At 39.0% G+C, this 27,385-nt stretch overlaps 1 protein-coding gene across 2 annotated transcripts in view; it reads right to left on the bottom strand.

Annotated features, from left to right (window-relative positions):
* Brap (BRCA1 associated protein) overlaps nucleotides 1–27,385 on the bottom strand; it is a 34,311-nt gene that overhangs the window by 4,400 nt on the left and 2,526 nt on the right. The window contains exons 2-11 of one of the 2 annotated variants that reach the window (XM_026386153.2): nucleotides 27,215–27,376; nucleotides 26,219–26,417; nucleotides 24,629–24,818; nucleotides 18,056–18,169; nucleotides 15,886–16,034; nucleotides 12,542–12,617; nucleotides 11,986–12,124; nucleotides 11,525–11,634; nucleotides 8,167–8,256; nucleotides 1,672–1,775 (exon numbers count right to left, since the gene is read on the bottom strand). In XM_026386153.2, coding sequence (XP_026241938.1) covers nucleotides 1,672–1,775; nucleotides 8,167–8,256; nucleotides 11,525–11,634; nucleotides 11,986–12,124; nucleotides 12,542–12,617; nucleotides 15,886–16,034; nucleotides 18,056–18,169; nucleotides 24,629–24,818; nucleotides 26,219–26,417; nucleotides 27,215–27,376 — 1,333 coding nt within the window. Of the gene's footprint in view, nucleotides 1–1,671; nucleotides 1,776–8,166; nucleotides 8,257–11,524; nucleotides 11,635–11,985; nucleotides 12,125–12,541; nucleotides 12,618–15,885; nucleotides 16,035–18,055; nucleotides 18,170–24,628; nucleotides 24,839–26,218; nucleotides 26,418–27,214; nucleotides 27,377–27,385 lie in introns of those variants that run through there. The other variant, XM_026386152.2, reaches the window with a different exon arrangement.

Below are 27,385 nucleotides of genomic sequence, written 5' to 3' on the forward strand. Positions count from 1 at the left end.
GAATATTTCACCAAAGAGAATATCCTCAGTACTATTTTTATAGAAAAAAGATAATGTGCCAGGCACAGTGGCACACCCCTATTATCCCAGTGGCTTGGGAGGCTGAGGCACAAGGATTGCAGGTTCAAAGCTGGCCTCAGCAATTTAGCAAGACTGTAAGCAATGTAGAGACCCTGTCTTGAAATAAAAAATAAAAATGTCTGGGGATGTAGCTCAATGGTAAAGTGCCCTTGGGTTCAATCTCCACTATTAAAAAACAAATACAAACAAACAAGTTACCACTTACTAGGATCCAGGAAGTGAAAAGAGCATCTAGTTTTAACTAATTCTTTTAACTCAGCTTAATTTGTTAGGATATTGAAAGTGGAAGAAAATTCAAAGATTTCTATTAATATTGCAGTGTTGTTTTTATAGGGATTTAAAAAATTTGGTGAGAGAGTTTCTTTTTGGGGTGATGAAAAATTCTGGAAGCATAGGGATGGTAGTGGTTTTGCAACATTGAAAGTACACTTAGTGCTACTGAATTTATACTTAGAAATGTTAAAATGGCACATCCTGTGTTCCATATATATTTTTCTACAACAAGAAGAAACTATTAGAAAATGTTTTTTAACAGTAGAAGAAAATGGGTGAAGAGTATTAGGAAATCTTGATGCTACTATATTTGCAGTCTTTCTATTATTCTAAAATTATTCCAAAATAATGTTAAAGAAAAAAATACTTTTTCTCCCTATGGTACTATGGATTGAATCTAGGACCTTATGCATGCTAGGCAAGTGCTCTATCGCTGAGCTATATCCCCAGCCTCCCAAACAATCCATCTATCTATCTATCTATCTATCTATCTATCTATCTATCTATCTATTATATATAAACAGACATTTGGTGTTCAGGATTGAACCCAGTGCCTTACACATGCTAGGCAAGAACAGTACCACTGAGCAACAGCCCCAAACCCCCAAACAATACATTTTTTTTTAATATTTATTTTTTTGGTGTAGATGGACACAACACAATGCCTTTATTTTTATGTGGTGCTGAGGATCAAATTCGAGTCCAACCCGTGCTAGGCAAGTGCTCTACTGCTGAGCCACAATCCCAGGCCCAAACAATACTTTTTAAGGACCAATTATCCCCCTTAAATGTATGTTTTTATCTATTTGTATGAACACAAAAAATCCATTCACTTCCAAAGTGAATATAACCTAAATCAGAAAGATAATTTTAATCAGTAACAAATATCTTCTTAAATGAGAGTGGCCACACTAGTCATTTGGCTCCTTGCTCTATTTTCAACCTCTTTGGCTAAAGCCAACGACATCTCTGGCTTAGATATATACTCCTTCCTAACTTCCAGTTTTATCAACCATGGATCATAGCAGCTGCAGGCCCTGAACCAAGGAAACTCCTTCCTACCAACAAAAATGGAAGCCATCTGCCACGCTGCAAGATGCAGATGGCAGGGGGCCATCCACCTCAGGTGAAACAATGCATTTTTTAGTAAATAAGGAGTCACAGTAAATTTGCTCCACTTATAGGAAAACTCTTGAAAACCTGGTGATGTACACACTTGAAAATGAAGGTGCTTCCAAAAGAATGAAGGGAATCATCTGTTGACAGGGCATATTACCATAAAGTGGCTAATTTGAATAACAGACCAACTATACCTACTTCCTTTCCATAGACTGCTTTTCTTTCAGGAGATCATTGAGTCTATGCTCCAGATTATCACACTTCTCAATTGTTTCTTTAAATTTGGTCTTCATGTTGTTAATCTGAAAGAGCAAAGAGGGATCATGCTAAATTGTGTGGTCTTTGGACTACTGCCACAATTTTCCCCAATTATCAGCGTATGATTTTGACAAACCAAATCTAGAAAAGGTGAGGTAATCATTTGAAAGCACATCTGGGAGCTAGGGTTGTAGCTCAGGGGTAGAGCACTTGCCTAGCATGTGAAGCACAGGGTTTGATTCTTAGCAATGCTTATAAACAAAATAAAGGTCTGTCAACAACTTAAAAAAAAAAGATTAAATATATCCATATGTATATATAGAAAGCATTTCTGTAACAAGAATGAAAATTGTGAGAAATTCTTTTTTTGCTTACTGTTCCTCCACACTAATGAAGAAGGGATCAGAAGTTGCTAAATGTCGTGAAACTGTTAGGTGACCAGAAAGTTTCAAGCCCTAGAGCAGGAGTTGGTTCACCAGAGGGCAGAGTAGGCCTCCCATTATTAATCACTCCCCATTATTTTTCCCTCCTGTGCTTACGTTTCAAAAGTTATAATAATCCACTGGTTCTAATTGTTTGGTCTTATCTCCACCCCCCGCCCCAAACTATTACTTTTCTCACATACCAGGAAGCTCTATGAAACACAAAGTCCATGTTTGAGAGGGTATTTATAAAGATAATATATGTCTAGAGAATTAAGTCATATGACATAGTCTTATTTTTAAAAGAGAATTTAAAAATTTTGGTGTATTAGATAGCAGTAATCCTAGCTAAGAGTGTACTGGAGACCAACTAGATTGGCTCAGTGTAAAGGCCAACAGACCTAGAAACTGCTTCAACTCCACTGTTGAAGGACACTGGGAAAAGAATAGGTGGGAAGGGGAAAGGAGAGGCTGAGTGGACCATGAGGCAATAATAGGATCTGAAAGTGACTGAGATTTGAAATTCTTTTATTTATTTATTGTATATAAACAGACATTTGGTGTTGAGGATTGAACCCAGTGCCTTATACATGCTAGGCAAAAACTGTACCACTGAGCAACAGCCCCAATCCCCCCAACAATACTTTTTAAGGACCAATTATTCCCCTTAAATGTGGTCAAGGCACTGGCTATGTGTTCCATAGGCAGTATCTCATTTATTGTTCACAACAAGCCAATGCCATAGATAAGGTACCTTTGACAAATACTAAGGCTCAGAGAAAGGTGAGGCAATAGCTTGATGGTGGTGAATCCAGTCTATGACCAAGCCTGATCCAAAGCTAAGTTCTAAAACTCTTTCTGTACACTACAGGCCAAAGTTTTACTGCAGAGAAGACATGACCTCTGTGCCATATCTGAATCCTTAGCAGACCCTGCGTTATGATGCATGTAAGATTGATCATGCAGGATAAATCAACCTTTCTTTCTTTTTTCCTTTTTTTGGTACTGGGGATTGAACCCCTCAGGGAAGTTAACCAGTGAGTCACATCCCCAACCCTTTACATATATATATATATATATATATATATATATATATATATATTTTTTTTTTTTTTTTAAGTTGTCAATGGACCTTTATTTATTTATATGTGGTGCTGAGAATCGAACCCAGTGCCTCACATGTGCTAGGCAAGTGCTCTCTCTACTACTGAGCCACAACCCTTTCTCTCCCCAACCCTTTTTATTTTTTATTTTGAGACAGGGTCCCACTAGTTAAGTAGGGACTCACTAAGTTGAAGACAGAGGCTACCCTTGAACACTCAATCCTCCTGCCTCAGCTTCTAGAGTTAAGGGGATTACAGGCATATGCTTCTGCATATGCTCTCTTTCTAAACATTTTCATAAGCCTAGTTGGTCTCTAATAACATTGCCCTTTTAAAAAAATAATAATTGTTTTGTAGCAATTAACTTTATAGTCAATTTCTTTAATTTAAAAGAATACGGAACAGGGCTGGGGATGTGGCTCAAGCGGTAGCTCGCTCATCTGGCATGCGTGCGGCCCAGGTTCGATCCTCAGCACCACATACAAACAAAGATGTTGTGTCCGCCGAAAACTGAAAAATAAATATTAAAAAAAAAAATTCTCTCTCTCTTTCTAAAAATAAATAAATAAAAATAAAGACTCGGGGCTGGGGATGTGGCTCAAGCAGTAGCGCGCTCGCCTGGCATGCGTGCGGCCCGGGTTCGATCCTCAGCACCACATACAAACAAAGATATTGTGTCCGCCGAGAACTAAAATAAATAAATAAATAAATTCTCTCATTCTCTCTCTCTCTCTCTCTCTCTCTCTCTCTCTCTCCCTCTCCTCTCTCTTTAAATAAATAAATAAATAAATAAAGACTCTCAGTTGATTGTTAAAAAAAAAAAAAGAATACGGAAGGGGCGGCTGGGGTGTGGCTCAGCAGTAGAGTACTTGCCTCCCATGTGTGAGGCACTGGGTTCGATCCTCAGCACCACATAAAATAAAAAAATAAATAAATAAAGATACTGTGTCCATGTATAACTAAAAAATATTTTTAAAAAATAAAAATAGCTTCAAAATTGCCCTAATTTTATTTTGGTATTAATTTTCTCTTCAATGTTATTTTGAAATCAGAAACTATTACATTGTTTTCCCATTTGCTCCTAAACTCACTCTTCAGTGAAGTTAGAAAGGACAAAAATTACTATCGAAAGGAATCAAACTGTATGTTTTGGTCAGAGAAAATGCTTAAGCCAAACACATTTAAATCAAGATGAAAAATGAGGTAAATCTAGCTGGCTGCAGTGGTACATACACACCTGTAATCCCTGTAATTCTAGTGACTTGGGGGGCTGAGGCAGAAGGATCACAAGTTCAAGGCCAGTCTCAGCAATTTAGTGAGGCCCTAATCCACTCACAATTTAGTGAGTTCCTATCTCAAGAAATAATAATAATAAATAAAAAGAATTGGGGATGAAAGTCAATGTTAAAGCACCCCAGGGTTCATTCCTCAGTGCCAAGGGGGGAAAAAAAAAGATAACTCTAAAGAGGCTTTTAATGTTGCTAAAGATGGATGTTACAAAGGTTTGTTAGTGCCTTTAAACCATTTCCAAGCGCTAGACCACAGTAAGAAACAGTGAATAGATATAGACATGAAACAAAAATGAGTTTCACAAAATAATGTGATATACTCTAAACACTTTATATCTACCATATTCTACGCAATAAAAATGCCAGCTGTGATCCACTATATTCATTTCAGAATCTACAACTGGGAAAATACTGATTTAAATGGAGCTAGAGGTTCAAACAAAAAAGAATCATCTTTAGGGAATTTGCCTGTACTGCTCACTATTGTATTTTTCATATGTGAGTCCTTCCAGTTAGTCCATAATGTGACCCCTTGAAAACTAAGAACCTTCAAGTGGGTGTAAGCTTTGTTTTCTAGACTCAGCTCACATGCTATAGTAATGGCACTGCCTCAGGCAGTAGGGAAGAAACAGTATGTATGTATGTATGTATGTATGTATTTATTTATTTATTGGTACTGAGGATTGAACCCAGGTTGCTTAACCACTGAGCTACATCCTCAGCCCTTTTTTATATTTTATAAAGGGCCTCACTGAATTACTAAGTGCCTCACTAAGTTGCTGAGGCTGGCTTTGAACTTGCAATCCTCCTGTTTCTCAAGCTGCTGGGATTATAGGTGTGCACCACCTTGCCCAGCAAGAAACAGTACTTACGACTAAAATCCATGATGAATTTCAACCTCGATCACTCCCCTCTTGACATGGAATTTTTTTTTTTTCTTTGTAGCACTGGGGATTGAATTCAGACTCTGCCACTGAGATACATTCCCAGCCATTTGTTGTTGTTTTTTGGAGATAGGGTCTCACTAAGTTGGCTAGTCTGGCCTGGAACTTCCAATCCTCCTGCCTCAGCTTCCCAAGTAGCTGGGATGATAAGTGTGCACAACTACACCTGGCAACATGAACATTTTATGAGCCTCCCAAACAAGAATCTGTCAGTGTAGCCCAGAGTCCAGGTCACTGTTCTCCCTACGTTCTCTAATGCTGAGGGTGCTAATGGATAGAAGAATGGCTAAATAAAGGACAGTGGCAGGACAATAGGCTTGTATTAGCCATGAACTTATGGATAAATGACATTTGTTATCAGAAAACAAAAGCATCCTTCAAGCCCTGTGTACTTTGACCTGGAGCTGCCCTGGCCTCTGTTTACCTAAAAGTAAATGTAAGCAAGATTCAGTGCTTCCTCTCCCTGCCCCAACCTGCTTTCACTGACATGTTTTAGGAAATGAAGTCAATCCTGGAGAATCTCAAAGGGCAGAGAGATTCCTAAGCTGAGTTCTCAAAGGTCTGCATGAAAGATTTGAGGTGGTCACGCTGCTACATCCCATAGAAAACCCCATTAGTGAGGCTGCAGAAGCACTGCCAACATGCCTCCCTGTGAGTCCATAATGTGACACCAAGGGCTCTGCCTCCACTCCCACACATGCTCCAATCAAGCCCTATTCAGAATTGCAAAGTCGAGTGACCTCAAGTGCTTCTGGAAAGGCACTTGCACTGACTGGAAGGTTCTTGTAAGAATTTTGACAATAACTTTAGATCATTTTAAAGTTGGTGTTAAGCATTATTATTATTATTATTATTATTATTATTCTAAAAGAACCCTATTTCTCTCATTTATAGGCAGACCCAGAAAGTGGGGCCCATGGGCCTAGCATAACAAGAGCTTGGACCCTGGCCAGGGGTCTGCAATCCTAGCCACTGCAGACATGGGCCCCAGGCCTGGCTCTGGAGGCCCAGGTAAGGGTTGTGACTCACCAAGTCACTAAAATAATCATTAGAAATGTCAAAAAAAAGTCTTGTGGATATAGCTCAGTTGGTAAAGTGCTTGACTCACATGCACAAGGTCCTTGGTTCAATCCCAAGCACCACAAAAGTAAAAGAAAAAAGAAAAATGTCAAAGGTCTTTATTTAATACAAAGGGATATACTGAATTATAGACCCTGTCCCCAAATCCAGAGAATGGTTCCTAGAGTCCTAATTATATAGAAACTCTCATGGTTTTTCAAATTACCTTATTTGAAACTCTCAGGATTCTTTGTACATGCTAGAAATAGAGGGAAAATCAAGCTGGGAGGGGTCTGAGTCCTCTACCCAGCTTTCCACCCAAACCACACCACTTTTATCTTTCACATCATGAAATAACTGAATGGCATATTTTTTAAAAAATTAATTGCTTTTTGTTTTTTTAAAAAACAATTACACTTAGTGAATTTTTTTTAATTTTTTTAATATTTATTTTTTAGTTTTTTGGCAGACACAACATCTTTATTTGTTTGTGGTGCTGAGGATCAAACCCAGGGCGTAAGCATGCCAGGCGAGCACGCTACCGCTTGAGCCACATCCCCAGCCCATTAATTGCTTTTTGACATGGGATCTTTCTATGTTGCCTAGTCTGGCCTCATGTGATCCTCTTTTCTCAGTCTCCCAAGTAGCTGAGACTACAGGCTTGAGCTGAATGGCATCTTTTTTGGTTTTTCTTTTTGCAGTATTGGAGTTTGAATTCAGGGCTTCACACATGGTAGGCAAGCTCTGAGCTACAAGCCTGGTCTTTTTTTTTTTTTCTTTAGTTGTTGACGGACCTTTATTTATTTATTAACTTATATGTGGTGCCGAGAATCAAATCCAGTGCCTCACACATGCTAGGCAAGCGTTCTACCACTGAGCCACAACCTGAGCCCAAGCCTGGTCTTTTTTGTTTATTTTGAGATAGGTCTTGCTAAGCTGCCAATGCAGGCCTCAAATGTACAATCCTTCTGCCTCAGTCTCCCAAGTAGCTGGGTGTGTGCCAGCATGCCTGGTTTGGATGGCATCTTTATTTTGTTAAAATCTGGAAACCACTGACCCAGCCCAATATCCTGCCAGGATGACCCCTGAAACTCTTTAACATCTCTGCCCAATTTTATTTCCTTTAATTTAGAAGAGCTTAATACCATCTTGTAGCCTCAGAAGTTCAAAGCTGCTCTCAAAGGCAGCTGATCCCAAGTTGACAAACCAACTGGCTGACTCAAATTACAAGCCCTCATATATTTACCTTATGTTTGTAACAGAATTGCATAAACTGCTTGAAAATGACAATCCTTTAAGCCCAAGGTTTCTTTCTTTCTTTTCTTTTTTTTTTTTTTTTGTAGTTGTAGATGGACAGCATGCCTTTGTTTTGTTTCATTTTTATGTGGTGCTAAGGATTGAACCCAGTGCCTCACACATACTAGGCAAGTGCTCTGCCACTGAGCTCAGCCCCAGCACCCCCAAGGTTTCTTTTTAGAGGCAAAACTGTTCTCTACCATTTATCAGACTCAGAAGGAAGATTCTAACGACTCCTTTTCCCCTGCCCTCTGCTTCCCACCCACCATAAGACTGCCCTGCCAGATGGCATTTCAGCAGTCACCAAACGAGATAGACTTACTTCCTCTGCTGTGTCCTTCTCTATCCGCACTATCTTGTTTTCCCAATAGATTCGCTGAGATTCCAGCTGGCTTGTTAGTAAATATGAATACTAGAAAGAGAGAGTAAACAACAAAATGTAAGTCATTGCTGTCAGTCTCTGAAATCCAATTAAAACCTGACTTTAAATGATCAATAGAATAAAAGTAACCATCAGAATGTAGTGGTTTTGGTTTGTTTTTGAGGTACTGATAATTGAAGCCAGGGCCTTGCACATACTAGGTAAATCTCAGCCCTAGCAACTTATATATATATATATATTAGTTATACATGGATACTGTGGTGGTGCTGAGGATCGAACCCAGGGTCTCATATGTGTGAGGCGAACACTCTATCACTGAGCCACAACCCTAGCCCCCCAGCAAGTTTTTTTTTTTTTTTTTTTTTTTTTTGGTATAGGGATTGAACCTGGGGCACTTTAACATGGAGCCATATGCCACATTCCCAGCCCTTTTAATTTTAAGTTTTGAGCACAGTCTCACTAAGTTACTGAGTCTGGCCTTGAACTTGTGATTCTCCTGCCAGTCTCTCAAGTAGCTGGGATTACAGGCACATGCCACCATGCCCAGCTTTGTTGTTTGTTTGAAAAAGGTCTTGCTTTGCCCCCCAGGCTGTTATCAAACTCATGGCTCAGAGCTCAAGGGATCTTCCCACCTTGGTCTCCCAAGTAGCTGGGGTTACTAGCATATACCACTGTGGCAGGCTCATAAAATGTATATTACTTTTGGTTTCTACTCTTTCCAACAGGTACTGTGCCAGGAGTCACAGAGATGACAATTATACTTTGTTTTCCTGGAACTTGTAACCCAGTTGGGAGAAATGTACATTATAGAAACTTATTCTGGTCCAGCTGACTTTAAGAAGAATCACAATGGGTTTAAATCTACGTACAACTCAGGGATAGGAGTACAGCTCAGTGGCAGAGCATATGCTTAGCATGCATGAGGCCAGGGTACCATCTCCCATACCACATACACACACACACACACACACACACACATAAAAATCTATATAAAACTCAAAGCAAACCATCCATTAATCAGCCCTTTGGTTAACTGCCTCCACTTGGCTTTCTCAGTGCATGTCTAGCATTAATAGCTCTTATGACACTAAGTTTAGTCCCCGGTTTACCTGCCTGCTGCCGGACTCTCTCAAAGTAAGAACTATATCTTTTTCTCTAACTCCAGAACCTGGTGCATGCTGGATGTCAAGAAACATTTGCTACATGATGGCATGAATAAATGAACAGTGCTGTGTAACTACAGGGAAGGGACAGATAGTGTATGACAGTAGCATTTGGTAGGACTTCTGAGAGAAACCAAGATTTTGAGAGGGCTCTTGACAGAAAGGAGACAAATAAACAGAGATCTGATTGCAGAGACCTGCTGGGCCAAGAGAGTGCTGTGGCTGATCAGAGTCTCTTCAGCAATAAAGAAGTGACACCCAGGAGGCTGGAGTACAGAATACAGAGAGACAGGGCCTGTGGAAGCTTGTGGGTATCATGTTGAGAAATATGGGCAAAGGGGACTCTAAGGCCAAGGACTGGCAAAATCAAATCTCCATTTTGGAATACTACTCTAGAATCAGAATGGATCTAAACATGTTTGTAGGCTAGAGAGAAAGGACAATTAAAGAACACCTGTGCCACTAGAATATATGCTCTGTGAAGGCAGGGAGTTGGTTCAGTGCTGCAGTCACAGCATGGGACATAGTGACTCCAAGGTGGCAGCCTTTGATAAAACAATCTTCCTTTCTTTTTTTTTTTTTTTTAAATTTTTATTTTTTGTGGGGCTAGAGATGGAACCCAGGGCCTCAAGTGTGCAAGGCAAATGTTCTACCACTCAGCTACACCTCCCACCCAATAAATATTTCCTGAGTAAACAAAATGTGTATAACATAGTTAACGTGGAAGAGCCATTCTAAAAACTTAAAGGGGATTTGATCTTTTCTCTATCAGTGTAGTAATTTATTGATAGCAATATTGTTCTTATTTTGGGCCATTTTGCTGAAACCATCAGATCTTTAAAGATCTATAGATAAGTGAGTTTTCAAATGTCCATTTCCTCTGAAGGTTAAGGTATTTGTTTTGTTATTTGTTTCTGGGAGCGGGCTGGGGTTGTAGCTCAGTGGTAAGTAGAGTGCTTGCCTAGCATATGTGAGGCTAGGTAAACTGAGTTTGCTCCTCAGCATCACATAAAAAAAATAAAGATACTGTGTCCATCTACGACTAAAAAAAATAAATAAAAAATGGGGGGGTGCTGGGGTTGTGGCTCAGAGAGCGCTTGCCTAGCATGCGTGAGGCTCTAGGTTTGATCCTCAGCACCACAAAAAAAAACAAAATAAAGACATTGTGTCTACCTACAACTAAAAAATAAATATCCATTAAAAAAAAAAGAATCTTTTTTTTTTTTGGCATTTACACAAAATGGAACTCATGTTGAAATTTCTCTTAACTTAAAATAGACTTTATACTATAATAACTTTTTGGTAGATGGAATTTACTACTATGGAGAAAAACTAGATAGTACTAATTTTGTTATTTCATGTATACGAATACTCAGAAAATGGCTTTAAGCATATCAGCCTCTAATTCATAAAATACATACTTTGAGTCAACATTTAAACATCCAAGCCTCTAAAGCATAAAACCCCAGCCCAATGTGTACAAAAACACTTCTGGGGATGGAAAGATACTAATGGGTTATCCTCATTCTGATCAAGTCTGTTCAGTTTCCAGCTGCTACTGTGATGCCAAAGGAACATTCTAATTTTCAGTTTATTGCAGCTACAAAAGATAACCAGGATTGTTTAAATTAACTAACCTGAACTGGAGACAACTAGGAATGTCACTTGAAAATAATAAGGCACAGTGAAGCTTAAACTTTCAATAAGAAAAACAGATGTGCAGAGCACAATGTTGCCTGCAATTGTGGAGGCTGAGGCAGGAGGATCACATGTTCAAAGCCAGCCTCAGTAACGTGGCAAGGCCCTAGGTAACGTAGCGAGACCCTGTCTCAAAATAATTTCTTTCTTTCTTTCTTTCTTTTTTTTTTTTTTTAAAGGGCTGGGATGTAGCTCAGTGGTTAAGCATCATTGGGTTCAATCCCTGCTACTCAAAACAAAAACAAAAACAAAAACAGAAACAGAAACAGATGGTATAAAAATATTTTAACCCTTCATAGCAATGATAGAAGTTAAAAAAAAAAAGAAGTTTACATGCAAAATAAACAGCAAAAATTAAAAAGTCAAACAACCCTTCCAGTTGAAATAGTAAGAAGCAGTAGGAATAGGTACTAAGTGGTAGCTGATAGGCATCTTACCTCTAACTGTAAGGCATCTATTTTCTCCTCCTGGCAAGTGTCACCTTCACATTCATACTGTACTATTTTTCCATCTGTTTTACTTGCAACCAGTCGATGGACATAATTATCTAAAGAAAAGAAATTAGTCAACCAATGTGGGTTCCTTCAAAATGAAAAAGGCCTCCGTATACTTTTAACTGAAAATTTTTGTTTTTACAAGTCTATGTGAAATGTCTTGCAATATTTTAAAAAAACTGGATTAAATCATTTGAATTTAAAAAAAGGGCAAGAGAAACTCCCCTTATAATGTGCAACTGAGGCCACTCCTGGGAAATGGAGCCCACAGGGCACCATGAAGAGTTTTAACAACAGCTGACAGGAAGATGATGCTTCAAGCTGTGAGAGAAAGTGGAGAGATTCTGAAGGAAAATGTCTCCTTAGAGAATAGATCCAAATTAGAAAATCAGAGTGGTGCTCACCTCCAGCATAGTCCCAGACTCGATGGTTAGTGAGCTGCATGGCATATGTGTGCTGTGTCTCTTCAAAGTGCTTATAAGCATGTCGACTGACATATCGCCCACATCCTATATGCCCGCAAATTAAACAAATCCATAAATTCTGCCAAGGAAGAGGTAAGATCTTAGTTAAATAAAAATACATGAATTAGCCCATTTGGGATGGGAAGGGGCTGATATAGAATGAGACTTAGAGTTATTCCTACAGGGATTTTGGATAAATATGTTTAAAAATGCAACAATCCAGAATGCTTTTATGGGTAAATCATTTTCTCTGATTTCTATGGAATTTTATGTAAACAGCAAAATAAAATTCACAATTTGTCAATAAATGGCCAAGTCTTTAAAAAAAAAAAACCACAATAATAGCATGAAGTATTTTTGCTTAGAAGTCATGTATTTGAGACTCATTTTAATTTTTTGTGTGTGTGTCAAAAAGACTTTAAGCCACACTGGGTAGAAGAAAATTCCAGGCAAATAAAGCTGTATTCATCATTCTTTTCCATAATCCATTACTTACTTCCTGAACACCACACTCAAAACACTTATTTTCTTCTACTGGCTCTGGTGTTTGACAGTACCGGCAAACAGGACACCTATCCAGGATGCAGAAAGATAATGGTACAGATTAGACACAAAAGATGGCAGTAACAGAAGTCAAGAACTGGATTATGTCTTCCTCACTGAGATGCTAAATTATCACTTTCCTGTTATTATTTTTATTATTTGTACATTTATATATGACTTTATAAAAATATTTATTTTTTTTAGTTTTAGGTGGATACAATATCTTTATTTCATTTTTTTGTGGTGCTAAGGACCGAACCTAGTGCCTCACAGATGCTAGGTGAGGACTCTACCACTTGAGCCACAACCCCAGCCCCTATATATGACTTTTTTAAAAGTATTTTTTTAGTGTAGACAGACATAATATCTTTATTTACTTATATATTATGTGGTGCTGAGGATTGAATGCAGTGCCTCACATGTGTGAGGCAAGTGTTCTGCCACTGAGCTACAGCCACAGCCCCTGTATATGACTTTATTATTCTTTAATTTTTTTTTTTTTTTGTAATTGTAGGTAGACAGCATGTCTTTATTTTATTTTTTGGGTGGGGTGGGGTGCTGGGGATCGAACCGAGGGCCTTATGCTGTGAGGCAAGCACTTTACTAAATGAGCTATATCCACAGCCCTTACATGTCTTTATTTTATGTGCTTCTCTTTGTATGTGGTGCTGAGGACCAAAACCCAGAGCCTTACACATGCTAGGCAAGTGCTCTGCCACTGAGCCCCAGCCCCATGATATTATTTATTTATTTATTTATTTATTTATTTTTATTTTTTTTTTTTAATTTTTAGTATTTATTTTTTAGTTCTCGGCGGACACAACATCTTTGTTGGTATGTGGTGCTGAGGATCGAACCCGGGCCGCATGCATCCCAGGTGAGCGCGCTACCGCTTGAGCCACATCCCTAGCCCCCCATGATATTATTTACAAGTCCTTTTTTTTTTTTAAATACACGTTTTTTAGTTGTCAATGGATCTTTATTTTACTTATATGCAGGCTGAAATTGAACCCAGTACCTCCCACATGCTAGGCAAGTGCTCTATCACTGAGCCACAACCCTAGCCTTAACAAATCCTTGTCATCTTATGACACTTAACTCACCAAATCTTCAAGACCACAAGGTCAATGTTATTATTATCATCAATGTTTCACAGACAAGTAAGCTGAAATTTAGAGAGGTTGAGTAACTTGCCCAAAAACTATAAATAATGAAGAAGCAGAAAAAAAAAAACCCTAAAGACATCACTTAAAAATAGCCATTTTGAGCTATTCTCAATCAAAATGAAATTATATAAAATTTTGATAAAGCAGAGGAAGAGGGAGAAATTTTGATCTGCCTCATAGCCTTTTCTTTTTTCTTCTTCTTCTTCTTTTTTTTTTTATTTGGTACTGAGGACTGATCCAGGGGCACTAACCGCTGAGCAACACCCCAGCCCTTTTAAAGTTTTATTTTGAGACAAGGTTTCACTAAGTTGCTGAAGCTGGCTTTGAACTTGTGTTCCTCCTACCTCAACTTTCCAAGTCTCTGGGATCACAGGCAAAAAAACCCCTGCTATACCACCTGGCTGGCCTGTTTTTAATATTTTTAAAAATATTATACACACACACACACACACACACACACACACACACACACACACATTTTTTAATGAGATAATGAGATCTTTGAGGAGTCTCTCCCAGACACAACAACCTTCCCTCCATAACTACCACCCCCCCGGAATCCTTGTCCAGGTTCTGGTCAGAGAACTAGTTCTGACCCTGCCTCTTACAAGCAGTCCATACCACCAGTCAGGGTACCATCTCTACCCTCAATCTTCACTTTGAATTAGGTGCACTTATATAATGTACGACTGAGGCCTCTCCTAGGAAATGGAGCCCTCAGGGCACTTATATACATGTGGAAGCCCCCTACACTGTGCTTCCTGGGCAAGGACCTGCATTTGGCTCCTTCCCATCAGCACCCAGCACTGTACTAAGTATATACCAAGGCTCAAATAAAACCTATTCACAGGCTAGGTTTTGGTTCCATGATAGAGTGCTCACCTAGCATGCATGAGGCACTGGTTCAATCCTCAGCACCACATAAAAATAAAGACATTGTGTCCTTCTAAAACTAAAAAATAAATATTAAAAAAAAAATCATTCACTAAATGAGCTGCATGCTTTTGAAAGCAGGTACCTGCCTCACACCCCACAAGGCAGACACAGCAAAGAACAAGCCAAGTGAGGTCCTTGCTCTGGGAAGCTGGCACTCTCCTTCTAACCCCAAGGCCACTTGTGGGTGAACAGGGATTCCTGTGGACTTTCATCCCTCCTAACTTCTGGACCTTGGGAGTGTGATCTTTCCCTTCCCATGCATAACCCCCCACCCCCACTGTGTTTTCTTGCTCCTGCCTATCACCTGGTTAACTCCTACCTATTGTGAGAGTGCCTCCAATCATAATGCTGAACATTGCACCTTTGTAACAGCTGTTAAGGCTGTGATTTCACACTTAATTGTGTGATTACTTGATTTTTTATTTTTCCCTCTGAACTGGGAAACCCATGAGGCCAGAAGCTGATATAAAGCTTCTAGCTAAGTCCTACAGTGCAGACTGCAAAGGGAACAACCACCCTCCATTTAATAACAGGCGGGAGTAAAGGTCCAGGTGCCAACTCAGTTCTTTGAAGCATGTTACCTATAATTTAGGCCTCCTGTGCCTGGGGAATTAGGATACATAGGTGTGTGCCTATAAATGTTGACTGCTATTCTGGCTAGCTATCAAGCTATTAATAGCACCATAAAGCTAAATATAAGGTTGTTATACTCTGGTTGATAAAAAAGTGAAATAGTAGATATCAAACACAGGCCATAGAAGAGATTGCAGACCTAGATTCATTTTTCCCCCCAGTGCTAGGGATAAATCCCAGGGTCTTGGGCATGCTAGGCAAGTATTCTGCCACTGAGCCACACCCCCAGCCCGTGACAGGTTTCACCTTAACAAAAGAGTCTCAAAGCCAAACTCTGCATTCCTTCCTACCCCCATTCCATCTCTCAGAAGGAATGAAGAGTTCATGTTGCTCTGGGAAACCGCACAAGGATTCAGAATCAGTATCCTCACTAAGAAGGACTTCCTCAAGAATGTGGATTCCTAGTGAACAGAGGAAAGAAGGTGAAAATTGGTAGTCTCTTATGGTGAAAGTTTGGTAGAGTCAAACACTTGTAGTGGCTCATTCTTGGTGGTGCTATTTTTAATTTGGGGGAAGGGTCATAATGGACTCTGATACAGCAGGGGACAGCCCTTGCACTCACGTGGTGTCGTCCCAGCGCTGCAGACATTGGCTGTGGAAGCTGTGGTTGCATAAGGTGGTGAGGATGCCATTCACAGACTCGTCCATACGTTCCAGACACACCGTGCACTTGGGGAGCTCAGTCAGGTCCATCACAGGGAGGCTGGCACCCTGCAGGAAAACATCCCACTCTGTCCTTCAGCCATCATTCCATGACTTTTTTCTTTGTGTGTGTGTGTGTGTGTGTGTGTGTGTGTGTGAGTGTGTGTGTGTGTGGTACTAGGGATTAACCCAGAGGTGCTTAACCACTGAAGCACATCCCCAGCCCCTCTCTTTATTTTTTTGAGACAGGATTTCACTAAGTTGCTTAGGGCCTTGCTAAGTTGCTGGGGCTGGCTTTGAACCTGTGATCCTCCTGTCTCAGTTTCCCAAGTCACTGAGATTAAAGGTATGTGCCACCACACTCAGCTATGTTTTCTAAAACAGTTTTCCTGGGCTGGAGTTGTAGCTCAGTGCAGAGCACTTGTCTCCCATGTGTTTTCAACATTATTGTTCTGTGCAAATAATTTAAAGTGGTAAAATTTTCACTCACTTATTCATTCAACAAACACTAGTGGAATACGGTTTACATTCTCAGTACTGTGCTGGGTACTTGGAACAGTGGTGAAGACAGCAGACATGAATCCCTGCCCTCGTGGAGCTGGCTTTCCAGGAAGGGAGACTGCTGCCAAAACCTTAACACATGGAACCAGATTCCTAGCTCAAGCTCCAAAAGTCTATGACCAAAATACCCAAAGAGATAAAAGCAGAATAGCAATGGATCTGAAGACTTTTCCAGAGTAAATTATAACTTAACACTTTCTACTTAGTGATGATAGTATCAATAGCACTGACTTAATTTATTTATGCATTTAACACATACTTCTTGAGTCCTTGCTATATGTGCCAGACATTGTTCAAGGTGTGGAACATTGGTAACCAAAACCAAATCCAGTATGTCTCCCAAAACAGCCATTTCTTGTCCTTGTAGACTTTAGAACAGACAAAAATTTTTAAAAGTACAGGGAGCTTAGAGGGGGCATGACCACAAGGCTGGACTCAGGCCCTCCCAGCCAGAACATGAGCAGCAATTATCGAGACCAGGGTGGGAGGCATACATACGCATGAGGACAAATGGAGAAAAAGCACATTCATTTACAGTCTCTGAAGAACAGATGCTTACAGGGACTCTCTGAAGGTAGTCATGTTCAGTTATGTAAAAGAATCTTAAAAAGCAGGCCTTGTGCAGCACTTGACAACCAAGGGAAGCCCAATTTTATCACTCATTAAATTTTATTTCTCCTAATCTAACGATAGAACAATCTACCCAGAAGTTATTTCCATCGATCTGATTTCAGGTAAAAACACTTTAAGGTTTACTTTATTTGTTTGTTTTGGGGTACTGGGGGTTGAACTCAGGGATACTCAACCTCTGAGCCACATCCCCAGCCCTGTATTATATTTTTTGTATTTTATTTAGAGACAAGGGTCTCACTGAGCTGCTTAGTGCCCTCACTTTTGCTGAGGCTGGCATTGAACTCATGATCCTCCTGCCTCGGCTTCCTGAAGCACTGAGATTATAGGCATGTACCACTGTATCTGGCAAGAATTACTTTAAAAGAAAGAAAAAATCTTTAAAACATCAGAGCTAAATTTGTGTTTTATAAAATGATTTGAGGGAACACATATTGCAGGACAGGTTCCCATAGAAAATGACAGATCAGAGCAATTATAAATTGCTATAGAAACAGAATAAGAATTAGGAAAGGGATTAAAGTTAATACTTCAAACAAACAAAATGTTTCTTTTTGACTCTAGGAAATGTGAACCTCCTGCCTTAGCCTCCCAAGCTTCTGGGATTATAGGCATGTGCCACTGCACCTGGCATAAATTCTCTATCTTAAAGGGGCTTTTACTACATTCATATGGTTGAGCAACCATCACCACTATCTAAATTTAGAACATTTCCATCACCCCAAAAAGAACCCCTTACCTGTTGGCAGTCGCTTCCCATTCTTTCCCCCAGGCCCTGGTGACCACTTATCTATCTTCTGTCTGTGCGGTTTGGATTGCTCTGGACATTTCCACAGACTGCTTAACTTCTGATTTCATACCAATCTGCTATATTAAAGATAACAAGTATTCAAACTTACATCTTCAGATTTCAGCACTTCAGCCCTTTCCACATAGACCAGTTGGCAAACATCATCTTCAATTGAGTTGAACTGACGACCATTGCATGCCATATAAAAACTATCTGCATCAGCCTATGTGCACCAATGGGAATAAGGAAAAAAATTAAGATAAATATACTGAAAGTTGATTTATATTCAAAATGCATGGCTTCAATCATACTCATCAACTTTTTTTCTCCCTGTTTTCTTTTGGTACTGGGAATTGAACCCAGGGATGTCACCAGAGAGCTACGTCCTTAGCCTTTTTTATTTTTTGGGACAGGGTATTGCTAATTTGCTAAGTCTGGTTTTAACTTGCCATCCTCCTGCCTTAGCCTTCTGAGCAGCTGTAATTACAGGTGTACACCATTGCACCCACTCCTAATTAGGTTCTTGAAGCTGATGGTACTTAGGAGCTACTTAGGAGAGAAAAGCAACCACTAGAAATAGCATCTACTGGAGCAAGCTGGTAAGCCAGACAAACTCTGCAGATCAATATCCTACAATCTGACAGTGTTTCCTGGGCTACATAAGAGTTTGTACTTGAACTGGAAGAAGGTACTAAAGCACAATAAGCTGACAGCTAGAACAATTTTAATATTCAACCAGCAACAGTCAACATTTCCCTTCATAGTTTTTTCACATGCACCAGCTGAGATAAAACATTTCTGCAAAGATTGGAATGAAATCATAAGTGATGATTGTTTTGGAAGAACTCTTTTCTTTCTTTCTTCTTCTTTTTTTAATCTTTATTTTATTTATTTATTTTTATGTGGTGCTGAGGATCAAACCCAGGGACTCACACGTGCTAAGCGAGCGCTCTGCCACTGAACCACAATCCCAGCCCCTCTTTTATTGCTTAAAGTCAGTATTCATGTTTAATAATGAAGGACCATTACAGGATGAAAATAATCCTCTTCTTCAATAAAACAAATACTACATCAGAGTTGGATAAGGATCCATCAGGAGTGTCCAATACCAGAGGCCAAACTCTTGGTGAAGGTCAAGAGATCCAAGAAGAACCAATCATAGGGTTCTGAATCCCACAGCCACTGTAGACTTCTCCAATGGCTTTTAATTTCACTCCGATGATGTAATTCAATTGTGGAGTTTTGATTATTTATGCTTTCTTTTTTTTTTTAAAGATATTTATTTATTTGTTTTTAGTTTTTTTTCGGCAGACACAACATCTTTGTTGGTATGTGGTGCTGAGTATCGAACCCGGGCCGCACGCATGCCAGGCAAGCGTGCTACGGCTTGAGCCACATCCCCAGCCCTATTTATGCTTTCTTAATATGCTTTGTTTATGCTTTCTCAACACACTCTACTGAGCCAAGCAGCTGAAGAAGGATGACCAATTCTGAATGCAGTAGTTTTATTGGAGGTGGGAAGAGAGCTCTCCTGACGGAAACTTCAAAATGTGTAAATCCAGTTGTTGGAAAATAAATCTCCTTAATCCTAAGCAGCAAACCTACAGTGGCTTCCCTTCCTCTTTGGGAAAAAACAGCCTTTTTGTGAAACATTACTGGGTAAGTAAGTAGCACAGGGAACTCAAGATTCATGTACTGAGGGGACGTTCTGCCTGGAACTCAGGCTCAGCTCATGTCTTCACGGCCTCCAGCACCATCAGGAGCTGGTTGCAGTTGCTGAGGAAAGACCCCACCAGATCTGGAGCTCTGTAAATGCTCACCAAGCTATGAGGCCTCCTCAGTGGAAGGGCAGAGGCATGTGAAAAAACCATTTAACACCAAGTACTCCTTTATTAGAGGAGCTGATAATATACCAAAGAAACATCCTTTTTTGGAAATGATAACATCTATAAATAGCCAAGATTTCTAATTTGAACACACTAGTGTCTTCTTTAAAATTTCAGTATTAGGGCCAGGTGTGGGAGTGCACACCTGTAATCCTGCAACTGGGGGTGCTGAGGTAGGAGGATCACAACTTTGAGGTTATCCTCAATAATATAGAGACTCTGTCTCAAAATAAAAAATACAAAGGGCTGGAGATACAGCTTGGTGGTAGAGTGGCCCTGGTTCAATCCCTAGTACTATCAACAAAACAAAACAAAACCTCATTCTTAGGGATGGGGATTTAGATCAATGGGTGAGGCAATGGGTTCAATCCTCAGTATTGAAAAAGAAAAAAACTTCAGTATTAGAAATGTAGCTTTGTTCAAATATTTACTGAACACCTACTGTGTGCCAGGCTCTGTTATGCACTGGAAAGAGAATATGAAACCAAGTACACGTGGTTTCTATTTCAACCCATTATCAAAATGCACAAAGGCTCACTGGAGAACACAGAAGAACAACTCTTTTAATTAAATTAACATGTTTGCACTGCAGAGAATCAAAAATTTAAAGGAACCCAGCTTTTGTTTTTTTTCTAGTCTCTTTTTTATTTAGTGGTCTCTTGAGAATAAACTCAGAAAAAGACAAATCCATTATGATTAGGTTCCTTCACTGTCACAGTGATCAGTTACAGTGTTAAGAATACATGTTTCTGGGCTGGGGATGTGGCTCTAGCAGTAGCGCGCTCGCCTGGCATGCGTGCGGCCCGGGTTTGATCCCCAGCACCACATACCAACAAAGATGTTGTGACCGCCGAGAACTAAAAAATAAATATTAAAAAATTCTCTCTCTCTCTCTCTCTCTCTCTCTCTCTCCTCTCTCACTCTCTCTTTAAAAAAAAATTCTCTCTCCTCTCTCACTCTCTCTTTAAAAAAAAAAAAAAGAGAATACATGTTTCTTCTAAAAGGAATAGCTACCTAGGCTGTGTTAACTAAGCACAAGCACGCCAGTGAAAATAAGCCAATACACTATAGAGAGGTTATCTGTCCTTTCCTTATCATCAAGAACAATAAAATTGAACTCCTTCCTGATTTTTATGTCCTAATGAATTAAAAATTCTTTATCAGTCAGTCATGGTAGCACATGGCTATAATCCCAGTTACTCAAGAGGCTGAGGCAGGAGTATTGCAAATTTGAGACCAGCCTGGACAACTTAGCAAGACCCTGTCTCAAATATAAAAGGATGTAAGCCGAATGCAGTGGCACACGCTTATAATAATAGTAGCTCAGGAGGCTGAAGCAGGAGAACTGCAAGTTCAAAGCCAGTCCCAGCAAAAACGAGGCACTAAGCAACTCAGTGAGCTCCTGTCTCTAAATAAAAAAATACAAAATAGAGATGTGCCTCAGTGGTCAAGTGCCCCTGAGTTCAACCCCCAGTACAATACCCTTAAAAAAAAAAAAAAAAAAAAAAAAAGGATGTAGCTCAGTGGTAGAGCACCCCTGGGTTCAACTGTTCAATTCCTTTCCTTATGTCACCAACAATAAAAAAAGGAAAGAAAGAGGTTACAGGGCTGGGATGTGGCTTAGCAGTAGAGCCCTTGCCTAGCATGTGTGAGGTCCTGGGTTTGATCCTCAGCACCACATAAAAATAAATAAATAAAAACAAAGGAATTGTGTGTAACTAAAAGAAATAAATATTAAAAAAGAAAGAAAGAGGTTACAAAAGATACAGGGAAGGCTTATGAGTTTTTATTAAAAATTAATTACCTGGTGAGAAAAAGAATGGAATAAGAATGTAGAGGGTGCCCAAGCTATGGAGTCAGGGCTTGGGTTTGAATCCTAACTCTGACACTATGTGTCCAACTTTGGGAAGTGACTTAGGGGTGCCTGCTTCCTCAACTACAAAATTTGAAAGTACCAACACCTCATGGCATTGCTGAGAGGATTTGAGATAATGCATGAAAAGCACTTAAAAGAGTCTGGTATCTAGTACATGCTCAACAGTTGGTGGCTAATGAATCTATTATTAGATTCTCCAGTATTAATTTAACAACTTCAAGTCTTACAGCAACATGGTGTTATTAGGTCTTAGAAAGTTCTTGATAATTTTGATTTCTTTCTTTCTTTGTTTTGATAGGATGGGTCTTGATAGATGACAGGGTTCAGACCCAAGATGAGATAAACAGTAAATAGTACAACTATGATACCAAGGTAAAGGGCTCTAAGAATAAGGAGCAGTAAGCTGTTTCCCACACTTCTGAGCAATCTGCATTTGGTCAAAAGATAGAAGAAGTGGGGCTGGTGGGTAGCAGTGGTAGAGTACTTGCCTTGCATGTGCATGGCTCTGGGCTTAGACCCCAGTATTGCAAAGAAGAAGAAAAAAAAAAAAAAGACAGAAGTGGAAAGGATAGTGCAGATGTATAAAGAAAATCTACGAACAATAATAGAAAATATCCGAAATATTATCTGCACATTAAATGGATGGCAGGAAATTTGTAGGTTTACTAAATAAATGTTAGTGTAGTTTACTTAAATGTATGTTAGTGTTATAGATTTATTAGACTCCCTGAAAAGCCTAAACATTTTTTCCCTATGTACATTTGTAACTCTTTGTATAACTTGCTGATTACCTTTGGAGAAACATAACTGAAATAACTAAAATATTGTTATTATACAAAGGCTTGTGAGCTGGGTGTAGTGGCACACATCCATAATCTTAACATCTTGGGAGGCCGAGAAAGGAGGATCATAGTGGAGGCCAGCATCAGCAATTTATCGAGGCCCTACACAAAGTAGTGAGACCCTACCTCAAACTAAAAAAATTAAAAGGGCTGGGGATGTGCCTCAGAAGTAAAGCAGCCTTGGGTTCAGTCCCTAATAAAAAAAAAAAAAAAAAAAAGTCAGACCTGTAAATAGTGACTGTCTCTATTCCCCACACCTTCATATTCTCCTACTAGAAGAGGAATTTGTCCTAGTGATTCAAAGTGAATCCATCCCTACTCAGTCATTTATTTTTATCTGTGTAATCCTGGGCAAATGACTAATCTCTCTCTGAAGTTGGCTGCTTCATCTGTGAAACAAAGAACAGGATCACTCTACCTTGAAGGGTTACAGTGAAGATGAAATGAGATGTTACTCTGCTGAGCACTGAGCACAGTGAACAATACAAAACAAAAGCTGCTGTTTTCTATTATGACCATTATTATTACATGTACTACCAGGTTTAATTAGTTTAAGGTGCCACTTTCCCAGCTTCCAAAGCTCCTCAGACTTTAGAAGGCCTGATGACAGTCTGTAATATCAGGTAAATGCTTTTCCATTCTTCATGGGAACTGTAAAGTCTACAGGACAGTTGAAACACCTTTTAAACATATCCCTCAATGGTGGGATACTTTGTAAAGATTAAACAGCCTGTACCTTCTTGTACATAGAACTCTACAACAGAGGGGCCCAGGCAACATGTACAAACATAATTCAAATTTCTCTTAATTTCCTCCACATGCTCACTGGATGGCTGCCACTGATCTCAACTCTGAAGCTCTGTAATGAGGAAAGAGATGGCAAATGGCCCTTGTGTCATGCGCTCCCTTTCACCTACAAACTCTGGTGACCAGTCAGAGAGGAAACAGCAATTGACCCTATAAACCCACTCATTTCTTTGTTAATCAGCAAGCTGGAAGTATTTGGGACAAATTCAGGAAGACTGTTTATCAATGAGGCGAGAGGTTTTTTTTGTTTGTGGGTTTGCAGTGCCAGGGACTGAACCCAAAGGCTCTCTATTTCTGAGCCCTTTTTATTTTTGATTATGAGACAAGATCTCATTAAATTGCCTAGGCTGCTGGCCTTGAACTTGTGACCCTCCTGACTCAATGGAATTTATAGGTGTGTGTCACTGCAGCTGGCTGAGAAGTTAACTTTTGAAAAAACTGCCTTTCAAAATCTAATGTAAACAAAACAAACAAAAACCTAAAATTCCAATGGAAAAATACAAAAGCCTATTAAAAAAGAGAAACAACTGAGCGAATCTAAGGATCACCTTTTAATAACCTGAATAATACCTAAAGCTTACCTCATTTTTATATTCACATACAAATATGCATGTTTATAGGGATGAATAAGCAAAACCAAGAGAATATCTTCTAACATCTTTAGAACTGAGGTACATAGAAAGTGCTATTTAAGTGAAATGAAGCGAATGGCAAAACCCTCCTACACCAAATAGCATCTGTTACAATGCATAAGCACTTTTAAAAACTGAAAATACCCTCATTTGTTCTGTGTTTGTCTCTATTGTAATAATATTCAATCAGGACTTTAAAATATAACACTTCAAATCATGTCACAAAATCCCTCTTGTCACCAAATTTTACATTAAAAAAAATAAATTTTATTTTCTAAACTATGTCAAAGAGCACCTTGTAAAAAAGAAAATGAAAGAAATAAGGTAATAGCAAATAATACAATAGTGTCAATTTCAAACGTTTGGGAACTACTGCTTTACTGGAATAGTTACTATTGCATACACAACCAAAAACCTAGATTTCATACTCAATCAGATGCATAAAAAACTCTGGATATCAATTACAATGGTATTTCTGCCAATGAATTTAGAAAGACATCTACAGTTACAATACCCTCAAAGATATGTAAGTCAAGAACCTTAAGTGAAAAATGTTGTAAATCACACACGGCTAGTATCATACAGTTTCAAAAACACAAGTTTTTGTGGCAAAGAGATTTTTAATATCTTAACTTTTACCTGTGCACTAAACTTTATCAGCACCATATATTGATTTGGAGTAGAGTCTCTGATGATTTTCATTTGTTCAATTACTTCATTAAATGGGGCGACAAACTTCATAAGGTCATGACTGGTCATTGTAGCAGGGACTGTGAGAATACACAGCATGGCACTGCGCCTCACATCTTCTTTTAAGGAGGTCATCTTACTAATAAGACAATAATTAAACTGTCTTGAATAGATGAGGTATAGTTAGTTCGGATAACACTAATTTGACAACTTATGTCCAAGAAAATAGGAAGAAATAAAAACTTGTAATATTTTAAAAATAAATTTAAATAGCTTGTCATTTTACTTAAAAATATACACTAGATGAGTAATACAAAATCCCCTAAATGTATCTGTAGTGGATGTTAAGGCAAATTTATTAAATTATTTTATATGTATATACATACACATATATATACACAACCACATTTATATGTGTATATATATCCCCCCACCAAAATTTTCAATCTTTAGTTAAAGGCCTGTTATGGTTAAAATGTGCATTAGGGAAAGTCAGTTCATCTTTTATTCTGATTAGTTTTTGAAAAATAGTCTGTTACTGGGTAACTTAAAAGTACAAATTTTTCTCAAAATGTCTAGAAGAAAAATAGAGCTCTAAATCTAAAAGAGAACTCTAAACCACAAGGATATTACAGAAAGTGTTGCTGGGAAGGACAAGTTGGAAGGGAGGGGAATGAAAAACTTCCCACAATGCAATTTGCTTTTGAAATGCTGCAAACTCACTTGACAGCTGTGATCCAAAATGGCTACTTGAGTATTTGCTGTTTTCCCAGGAGGGACCTGGCAAACAAGTTAAGATAAGGATAGCCTTTAAGACATTAACTACCAATTATCAGCCGGGTGAGATGGTGCACACCTATAATCCCAGCTACTTGGGAGGCTAAGGCAGGAGGATAGCAAGGTGGAGGCCAGCCTCAGCAATTCAGTGAGAACCTGTCTCAAAATAAAAAATAAAAAGGGCCGAGGATGTACTCAATGGTACAGTATCTCTGGGTTCAATCCCCAGTACTACAAAAAAAAAAAAAAAAAAAAAACCAAACAAACAAACAAAAAAACCCTCACAAAAATCAAACCACCAACTCCTACCAATTATCCAAGAAGCTGATGGTCTAGTTTGTGAAATATCTAGCCAAAGGCTTCCTTCCCTTGGGCCTCCAGCAAGGTTTGTTTATACCAAATACCACAGGAAAATTTTTTTAAAAAAGTAATACATATTAGGATTAGTTAACTGACTTCTTAGTTCTTCCTTCTTCCTTTCAATCCTCCAATCATCATCCATGACTAACCGCTAAGACAATATTTTCCAAGGTATTTTATTAAGTGTTCCTACACATTTCTTTTGTGAGAAAAGCTTTGACCCCATCTACAAGATCAACCAAATGTAAAACATCTAAGAATTCCCTAACACACAATACATTAAAGTACTACCTTTTTGAAACTTAAAATACCTACCACCTCCCTTCTAGCTAAAAGAATTTTCTCTATCCCAAAGCAAAAAAAGACCTACCCAAAAGAAAAATATTTTTCTTTTTTTCTTACTTTGTCTTATATAGGTGCATAATCCCATGAACTATTTCAACAGAAGGATTTCCACTGAAGAATGAAATCTGGTCTGGAAGCTGTTTGGATGGAGAATCAGGAGCTGCATTTATGCAATCTTTACTTTGATCTCTACTTCTCTGCACAGTGAGGGATGCTTCTGAAGACTTCTTTTCTTCCATTGCATCTTTTACCTCATCTTTCACAAATCAAAAATTAGCAGATTACAAACAGTTGGAAATATGCTAAAGAATTCTAATTGGTTAAAATTTCAAGTTAGAACACTAAACTCTGACATAGAAAATATAATATACTGCATTAAGAACTATGTTCACAGAAAGCCAAATGTGGGCACATCCCAACTTTAAAGTTCATTAACACCCTCAGAAACTGGAGGATGGCTTTTATATCCAGCAGTAGCATAACACAAGCAGACATCTTCCATCACACACTCCTTAGTGGGACAAACATTCAGGGCTATTTTGTTTGAAAACCAAACCTACCAGTTCTGACCATCCCCATGCCTGAAATGCAGAATATATCCACTCCCTCAGTTGGAATGAGCTGGCAGGGCAGGGGAGGAACAATATGCTTATCTGGATGCACTTATGATCTATTGCTAACTTAGGTGGTAAGATGCTCTCCTCCACCAATGAGGGTTGCAAATATAGCTTGTTAGGATTTTTTTTTTTTTTTTTTTAGATAAGGTGTTGCTATGTTGCCCACGTTGTCTTTGAGCTCCCGGGGTCAAGTGATCCTCCGGCTTCAGTCCTCCAAGTGGCTGGGGCAACAGGCATGTGCAATGCATGACCAGATTAATTTAGAAGAAACATTTAGAGATGCTGAAATGTGCCTTAATGACCTCATGTAAAAGCATGCAAGCAGTAAAAAGATAAAAGTATGCTCCAGGTTAACATTATGAGTTCACAAAACACGTATAAAGCAAGTAACTGGAAGCTCACATTACAAAAGAGTCCAGAGTTTCTGAAAATATACCTGGGTTGGACTTCATGGTCTCAATGATTACATCTGTCATTTCCCGGCGGCCAAGGTGCTGATGAATGATTGTTGCTTTTTCCCCTGGTGACTTCCCTTCTAAACAGGCAACAGCTGAAGCAAGTGTCTTCTTTTTGATCTCCTCATTAGACATTTCCCCAGCTATAGAAT

This window comes from Urocitellus parryii, chromosome 3, assembly GCF_045843805.1.
Source record: "Urocitellus parryii isolate mUroPar1 chromosome 3, mUroPar1.hap1, whole genome shotgun sequence".
NCBI classification, from domain to species: Eukaryota; Metazoa; Chordata; class Mammalia; order Rodentia; family Sciuridae; genus Urocitellus; species Urocitellus parryii.